Source organism: Neolamprologus multifasciatus, chromosome 8 (assembly GCF_963576455.1).
Source record: "Neolamprologus multifasciatus chromosome 8, fNeoMul1.2, whole genome shotgun sequence".
NCBI lineage: Eukaryota > Metazoa > Chordata > Actinopteri > Cichliformes > Cichlidae > Neolamprologus > Neolamprologus multifasciatus.
In genome coordinates this window covers 10311371-10319960 of record NC_140446.1, presented here as the reverse complement: position 1 = coordinate 10319960, position 8590 = coordinate 10311371, and the positions used below count along the sequence as shown (strand labels likewise).

The window sequence follows — 8590 nt, the reverse complement described above, 5'->3', positions numbered from 1 at the left end:
GGAGTGTCAGAATTACAGCTGAGTGTTTATGATCTATGGATTTGTGTCCCACTCCAGTGACTCTTAGGGCTGCTCCTTCACACAGAAGACTTCTAATATCTCACTGAGAAAGAGAATAACCTCAAAAGTGAAAACATGAAGGGAAATGAAAAACTGCTAAGATCCCACGTGTTTTCTGGAACATCACAAGCCTATTCCACATATATAATTGAAGTTATTTACTCTTAAATGTGATTTAATGCAAAAAAGTATAACAATTAAAAACTATTCCCATAATCAATTCCTGGTCATTTGGCTACTAATCTGCATCTATGGTAACAAAGGTGTCAAGGGGTTTGTTTCATTCAGTTGATCTAGTTATTGTATGCTGCCCCCTTGAGCTGTGCTTGAGTACCTCACTATCCTGAAAGGTTTTCCTCCTGTGAAAAATGTGTTATTATGTAGACTTGGTGTATTTTGTTTTAAAAATTCAGTGACTTTTGGAAGAGAAGCAATGTGTGCTATATATCCATTAGAATTCAAGTAAAGAAAGGTTTCTTGACAGATACACCTATGAAGAGAATTCATAAAATATGAAGAGATGAGCCACCACTCATCTCTTCATATTTTATTTCCACGGAAACAGACTGTCCTTTAATTTAAAAAATGGTCTTTCTTAAAGTCTTTTGCTTCTTCTTTGGACACTGACTCTTTTTTAATTCTTTCTTTATTCCAGTCGTTGTACTTGACCAAAATGTGTTTTCATTTGTTATGTCATTGCCAGTGAATGAATCACAAATCATTCAAGGATAAGAAGGAAAAAATAGACACCATACTCAAGGGATATAAAACATCTTATCATCTTATCTTATCTTATTTTACAGACATAAAAGAGTATTTTTGCACCAACAAGTTGATTCCCAAAGAACTATTAGCCAAAAACATATCCTGTCACGGTGTGCAGTGTGTCCTTAAAATAATGAGGAAACTGGACATATGGAGGTAAAAACCTACCTACAGTAGATGAACAGTATCTGAAAGTCCTGCCATGTCCTTTAATGAAAAATATAAAGCCCTATGAGATTGACTGACTGTTTTTGATGTTAACTGTTTCTGTGTCTGGGTCAAATGGCCCCAATTCAACTGAACCTCGTGTTGTGTCAGTAGGTTAAATGTATCCATCCTTCCTTGAACCAGTGATTGCACCCGCCAATCAAGACCACATTAATCAACCATAGTGTCAAGCGGCATGGGGCAGAGAAAGTGCTCAGCCCTGCATCCATCCATCACTCTGGCTGTAACATGTCAACAATTTGCATCTTGTAGGTATAGATACAAATACCATACAGACAAAATGGCGAGTAAGATTCTACACAGAGTGACTAAATCAATTTATCTCCATCGCTGGTTGGGCGAGACTGAGCCAAAAACCCTTTCTGTCTTTTTCTCCTTTTCTCTGTCTGTGCAGGTAAAGTGGAGAATTGGCTTCAGGTGATTTGGGGAAGATCTTATCTTCTGTTAACAGAGAAATGACACCATAATGGAGCAGCAGGGGTGCAATTACCTTTCAGCCCTCCTCCTCCTTCTCTTTTTTCCCGCCACCTTCACCTCAGCCTTCTCTGACAAATTAAGATTAATGATGGAGATAAGTAAGAAACCAGCCTGCCTTCCAGTATCACACAGTCGAGTTGAGTGTGAGAACACCTTATGATCACAGCAAGACAGACTCAAAGCCATGCGCATCCATTAAAATGTCTTAAAATCAAACTTATGTCCAAATTCATAAAAAAACCAATTTTGAAATCACATATAGAGCTGCTTTTCTGTGTCGACAGAACAAATTCATAAAATACAGTTTATTACAGATCCACCAGCGCTATAAAAGTTCATTACATCATAGAGAAATGCAACAGGGAGGCACACCTTGATAGACACACCTACCTTACTGCCACAGTGGAGGGAAAAAAGTCACTCCACTGTAATCACGACATCAAATAATCGAGTCTTGGCGCATGACTCTATTTTTCGGGTTGATAAGCTTTATTATTTTGTTTGTACCACTTGGTTCTTGCCATGTTTCTTCTTCTTCTTCTTATTATTATTATTATTATTTGGTATTTTGGGGTGGTGGTCCGGGAGGTGGAGCAGGTCATGAGCTAATCGGAACATTGGTGGTTTGAGTGTGTGTGAACGTTTAATCTTAGATGTAGAAAAAAATTCTTGCACAAAATAATGGGTGAATATGACATGTTGTATAAAGCTTTTGAGTTCTTCACTAGAGTAGAAAGTTTTATACTCCTACATGTATTCACCATACCGCTCACTTGCCAGCAATATGTTCCTAAAAGTGGAAGGTGGCCAGGCCTTCCCCCGTTCTACTATGGCCTACCACCGTTTACTCGACATGGCTGAATGTGTGACCCCACTTCCCCGCAGCTGGAGGTGTCTGTTTCACAGTCCTCTGTAATTCAGGACCTTAGTGGATAATGTTTCACAGGTACAAAAGTTTCTGCTTTAATCCTATCACACAGAGTGAGTGGTCAGGGCTTAGGGCTTCTGCCTAATCCCAGGTTTATCCATTCTGGTCAGCTCTGAGACCGAGAGTATGCAGAGAGGAAGAGATTACCGCCCATCACTGATTTTATTCAGTCAGTGTTTGCACAGCAAACGGCGAGAAGAATCCGTTATTAGCAGCTATTCCACACCTCAGTGCACAAAGAGGAAGAGCAGTAATAGTTACAGTTAAACATCTCTCCTCTGGCTGCTGTTAAACCAGCTGATGTTCAGAACTGAGGAATTCTACTGTGTATCAACTTGAAATGACTGAAAGTGAGATTGAAGCTGTATATATCTTTGCTAACTGAAACTAACTAAATAAATAAATAAATGATCATTTTAGAGATCAAGACAGGTTTATTGCATTCTGTCAGAGTTAAAGTAAAACATAAACTAAAAGGGTCTCTAATGGCTGGCAAATCTGTGCTTTCTTGTGAAGGGCTTGTCATCTTCACAGCAGGCGGTTTTGTGCTGAAACATGCTTTGACGTGGCTTCCTCTGGAGAACACAACCTGTCGCAACTTCACACTGTGTCCTTGTCACAGCTGCAGGTTTAAGCCAGTCTACATCACTCTGCAAGAAGGATATTTGGCAGGAGCTATTTGGTGGCATGTTATAAAACATAAGCTACAATTTGAAAGGTAATGACTGTTTTATAGACTAAAAACTGGCTTTTTTCACCTCAAAAAGCACGGTGAGTTTTCTTGCTCTACTAACAGAATTTCTGTCAGGCCTGATATGTCTCTGAATTGCTGCAGAAAGCATGCAAATGCATGAAATTGAATACATATTCACGCTGACAACAACAAAGCAAATTGCTGCATCCTTCCACAGGTCCCTTGAAGTGTGAGACTTTAAGGAAGAGTGGTTCTTTTGAAGGCAGGTAGAAGGCGTTGCAGGGCTGAGAGGTGCTGCAAAGGGCATGTCCAAACAGACTTTAGGCCCTGAGTGATGGGACAGGGGAAACGGTAACAGGACACCTCACCCTTGCTCTCATGTCAACACAGCCATGTGAATCACAGCTGTGAGAATGCCCGAAGATCCAGGAGACAATAGGCGCCAACTCTCAGCAAGATCTATCTGTGATCTATGTTTTTACAAAATCTGCAAGCTTTGGAACCATCAATACGTTGGTCAGCATCGGCTGCGATTTTTCCAGCCCTTTGAAATGTTTTAAACAGTTGAGTAATAAATCTTTATCTCTCATCAGGGGTTTCTGTAGTAGGTCTCACGTGGAAAAGGATACAGTTAAGATGCAATGCATCACTGGAGTTTAAAGGGCTCAACTTAAGCACCGCTTCACTGATGAGCCATGAATTGATGAAGGTAAGAAAGGTAATCCATATGGCTTCTGTAGTAATTCAGAAGGTAAGTAGCTGTGTAGTTACCTGCTGGCAAAGCACATTTACTGGAAAGTAGAATAAATAATTATGTGCGGTGTAAAACAGCAGTTAGATAAATGCAGTTGATTGAAACAGGGAGAACCAAAGCTAATAAAGAAACTGACTGAAGAATTAAGTATCACAGAACACATGCTGCTTTTCAGTTATCAAGTTTATTGGCAGGTCTGTGGACCAGATCCAATAAAAAGGTGGGTACCAGTGGTCTATTCCATGTTGGGTAGACTGGGTGTGCCTTAATTCTCCCTCCTAAAGATAAATTCGAGCCTTCAAATGATTGTGCCAGTAATGCATAATAGCAAATTAAAGACTTTAACTTTTTCTTTTATTACCGGTTGAAACTGTTGACTTGTTGGCATCTCTTTGCAATTACATAATTTCAGAGATAGAGGGCAGCAGACATCAGTAAAACCCTCCTCAGTGGGTTCGTCCATTTTTTTGACTCGCTCTTTAGATTTTTCCAATAAATGTAATCATTTTGCTTGTTTGTAGTGAATCTGTAATGCAGTACCGCAGTAAATGTATAACATTAAATTGCAAAAATTAATTTTTTCAAGTAAAACCAATCCAATCTCATCACTTTATTCATGTTTTCTAATGTTTTATTTTGCAAGCTGATGTTAATAGACAAAGAACACAGTAAAATCATTGAGGTTTTGTCTGCCTGACGATCTGTAAAGCATGTTTTGTGATGATTATATTACCATGACGTTAAAATTAAATTGATAAATTTAATCCAAAAAGATTATACAAAATTAAACAACAAACAAACAGAATAAATAGTTATTTTTTAAGAATGGAATTTCGTGTCAAAAACATATGAATGAAAAGAAATTTACATGGTAATATTTTTACTGTATCAGCAAACACTTTGCACTGTCATACCTTGATATCAAATTTGATCAAAATGCCGAAATTACATAATTGTTGCTCATAACGAGATAACAGGAAAACATGACATTTAAGTGTAAGGTACTTGATCCGACCAGACTATTCCTGATATAGCAAGACTAAATATTATAAATCTATCATACAATGAACAAGGCTTTACCGTGTATCCAGACCTTATTGTGTATAACCACACATCTTTCATTACAGTAGGTTTCTTGAGAAAGTCTTTAATATATCAGTGCTATTGAAAACTCCATGGTCTCTGTTGCACTAATACATTGTTAAGTCCATGGGTGCATCCTCTGTAGGCTTCTGCTGCTCTTTTTTGCGTGTGTAGGCTGCATGTTCATATGTGTAGATCAAGGCGATGGCAATGAGAGAGAGCACTGTGTAAGGGATGACCAGGTAATATCCTACCTGCATCACTGAAACCTTTCCCTTCAGGGCTACTGAAGCTTGAACACCCTCAGTAAACTTTTCTACAAAGGTTTCTGCCATATTGGTCGCACTGATGTTCACCACAAACAGGATGAGGACTATCACAGACAAGCATGCTGCAGGAGAATAAGTAGCATTAGAAATATCACAAACAAAAGAATAGAACAAAAATCACACCTTATTTTTTCATGGAAACACCCCAGCACTTCCGCTTGTGCAACTGCAACATGCTTACTGCTATAACATATCAGTCACTTACCACTGAGAGAGCTGCAGATGTAGACTCCAACAGGCCCCATGTAGGTTTCATAAGGATTGCTGACACTGTTGTAGAGAGAGATGAGGATGCTGCATGCCGAAAACAGCAGACAGAGGGCAAGAAGGCACAAAACCAGACCCTGTAGGACTACTGGAACAACTTCTCTTCCTGCCAATGCAGGAATCACTAAACACAGAAACACAGGTCATTATGGTCCTACATTTAATGCTGTACTGAACTTCCATGTTTATTGAGTACAAGAGGCTGGTAAAACTGCCCGAGCAGTTTCATAGGATCTAATTCTCCTTCACAATGGAAGTTTTGATAGTATTTGTCTTTATTTTGAGATATCTGTCTGGGACTTCTAATCATAACAGCTTGTGTCAGAAGGAAAAACTGTTGACAGTGTGTTCTTTTCATTATGCACACTAAGAGCGACACAGATTCTAGAGTAAGACCAGAAGCTGGTGGTCAAAATTAATCAAATTAAATTAAATTTTCCCCATTGCTTGAAGGTAGGATGTGTCAGCGACTGAAATTTATTAAACTAAAATAAAAACAGCCAACATTGTGGAGATATATGAGAGAACTTCGTTGTTTGAGTCTGTTTCTAGTTGGTTGAACGGGGCTTTTGAAAATTACCTTGAAATGTATCTGTAGCTCCAAACAGGGGGCAGGAGGATCTCTTTAATATTCCATCAAAAAGGGTCAAGGTGATCTCAGCAGATCCATTGTACACACCATAATTCTTTTCTGCGCACTCCATGGTTGTTATAACCCACTTTGTTGACATGCCATATCCAATAATCCCAACAGATATAGATGTAGCCAAAGCACTGGATATGAAATGCAGAGTCTTCTTTGTGGAAGGCATTATCACTGTATTCCAGTTACACTAGTTAAACATGAATCCCAGAGTTTCTTCTCTAAAGCTCTGGTGAAGCCTCAGAATGAGATCAAGGTCCTCTGAGCCTCTAAATATTGTCTAAGTAATTCTCATTTACCTTCCTTGTTGGAGGGGAATATAGATAGCTGGTCATAAAATGTCATGTTTATGGCTGCGACCTTTGGTTTGAAGGGAAACATGGAGCTGGTTGTCATAGTAGAGACACCTGTTTCACCAACAATAATACCGGTGCCATGCCATTGTCATGTAAAAAAAAAAGAAAAGAAGAAATATACAGTTTATTTGTTTTTGAAATAAATTATTGTAAAGTGCAGATGATGAATCTGAAGATCTGAGCCAAACAAAACCCAACAACTTCAAAACATGTAAAAGAAATATGTCAAATCTTTCAAAGATTCTTGATCCTGTAATTCAGGAACTTCACACACCTTCTGCTGGACTTATTAAAAAAACGTTTGCAGCCTTTGGTTTCAAAGTCCTTTCCTTGATATTGCAGGGCAATAAAACTTATTGCAGATGAATTATTTATCTTGCATGAGAAAGAAAATTACTGGAAGAGGGCTGTCACTTAATTACACGCATGCGTCATCAATAAAGCACTAAAGCTATCACGGGAGTGTCACAGATTATAAATCACATTTACACTATAAAAAATGTCAAAATTAAAGAGAAATCAGATTAGCGTGTTTCACTGTGGATCACATTTCACAGTTTTTTGCTGTTTGCTGGTTTCTGAGAATAGACAGGAAGAGTGTTCTGCTTTTCCAGTATGACTGGAGCTATAAACCTCAGGGATACATGCCTCCTGATAAGGACAGATAAGCAGCTACAATGATCGAGAGAATCATTTTTTCCATTCCCCTAAACCATGACGCATTCAATTCTTTGAACGTGTATTTGCTCATATTAACAAAAGACTCTTGTGTCGGTCTATCACCCATTGTTGCAGTTCAAAAAAAATGATACATAATTCATTCACTTTATTTAAATCACAAATCCCCCTCGTTTCATCTCTAGTATTAACTGTAAAATGTAATCCTATTAAGTTAAAACACACCTTCAGAAGGAACCACACGACTTTGTAACAAACAAACAAAAAAAGTGAATCTGTAATGCAGAAGTCCTACACACACGTTGTAATAAAGTTTGTGGCCAGACTGCGGCTCCCTCTCTTCGCCAAAAACAGAGGATCCGTGCGGTTGCTGACAGCCGGTTCTGTTATATTGGAGTAAACACAAACTCCTCCCTCCCGGTGACAGGCGGCAACACTGAAGCGTCGCCTCGGCTTTTCCAAGACAATCTGCGCTCAGGACTGAATATTAAAGCCATCTAAGGTGAGTGATAAGATTCCTTTATGGCATTGCATCGTCTTTTTTGCACCAGGACACTTGTATATCGAGGAGGTGAGGGAAACGTCCAAATTTTCAGTCATTTTCCCAGTCACGTCAAACGCCGTGTTACCTGTCCGTTACGCACAGCAGCGCGTGGAATTTTCACATTTAGCGTCCATTTCAGGTGCGCATTCAGCTTTACCGTTGCAGTGAGTGAATTCCTTGTAGAAGTCACCATGTTTATCGTGTGCTTAAATGCTCTGAGCTCTCCTTTTGACAACCTGCAGCGACTTCTGTCAACCCGGTGCGTCAGTGAATATGGGTTAATGGATCAAGCGTTTGGAGTTTTATCCCGATCCCCTGTCTTGGTGTTTTTTGTCCCCCTTCTACCTTGTTTAACCGTCATGTTTTTATTTAGAAACCATAACAATAAAAATGATCATTCTTGTCTTCATACTTGCTAGCTGACTCTTACGTGGGCTGCAGTTGTGCCAGTTTCAACATGTCGGTGACCACGGCTGCATTACTACTTCAGATATCATGAATGGTCTCCTTAGACTTGCAATCATAGGAGGAACCAGATTTTTGAGTCAGGTTAAAATTTGACTCAAGTTTAATGTTATTTGTTTGCTGAATGCTCTGTTGGCTCCGAAGCATTTGAACATTGGTTTTAATGTAATAATCACCAGAAATGACATTAATCCCCAAAGGGAAGAACTCTCCCCTGGGAGGTTAGAGGTCAGGGCCAGCAAGAAATCAGCATCCCTGGAGCAGATTGCTTGTGGCAGTTTGCCAGTTCAATGCAAGGGGGAAGATGCTGTGCTGTATT

The 8590-nt window shown here is 39.2% G+C and overlaps 2 protein-coding genes across 4 annotated transcripts in view; one reads left to right on the top strand and one right to left on the bottom strand.

Annotated features, from left to right (window-relative positions):
- Nucleotides 1-4726: 4726 nt before the first annotated feature.
- Nucleotides 4727-7670, bottom strand: clrn3 (clarin 3). The gene is made up of 3 exons (XM_085170963.1): nt 6166-7670; nt 5524-5709; nt 4727-5380 (listed from the first exon to the last, which is right to left on the bottom strand). Exons 1-3 carry the CDS (start codon nt 6395-6397, stop codon nt 5097-5099), a joined length of 702 nt encoding a protein of 233 aa, XP_085027089.1. The 5' UTR covers nt 6398-7670; the 3' UTR covers nt 4727-5096.
- The window catches only part of ptprea (protein tyrosine phosphatase receptor type Ea), a 58530-nt gene continuing 57594 nt past the window's right edge, over nt 7655-8590 (top strand). For all 3 annotated transcript variants that reach the window (XM_085170960.1, XM_085170959.1, XM_085170956.1), the window contains exon 1: nt 7655-7764. The gene's annotated coding sequence lies outside the window, so the exon portion shown is untranslated. The remainder of the gene's footprint in view (nt 7765-8590) is intronic.

What these genes read in the sequence shown, in the direction of transcription:
- clrn3 (XM_085170963.1), bottom strand. Translation starts at nt 6,397, where the DNA reads ATGCCTTCCACAAAGAAGACTCTGCATTTCATATCCAGTGCTTTGGCT. An exon ending in AGCTACAGATACATTTCAAG is followed by an intron (nt 5,710 to 6,165) that starts GTAATTTTCAAA and finishes TTCTGTGTTTAG; the next exon opens with TGATTCCTGCATTGGCAGGA. An exon ending in CATCTGCAGCTCTCTCAGTG is followed by an intron (nt 5,381 to 5,523) that starts GTAAGTGACTGA and finishes ATTCTCCTGCAG; the next exon opens with CATGCTTGTCTGTGATAGTC.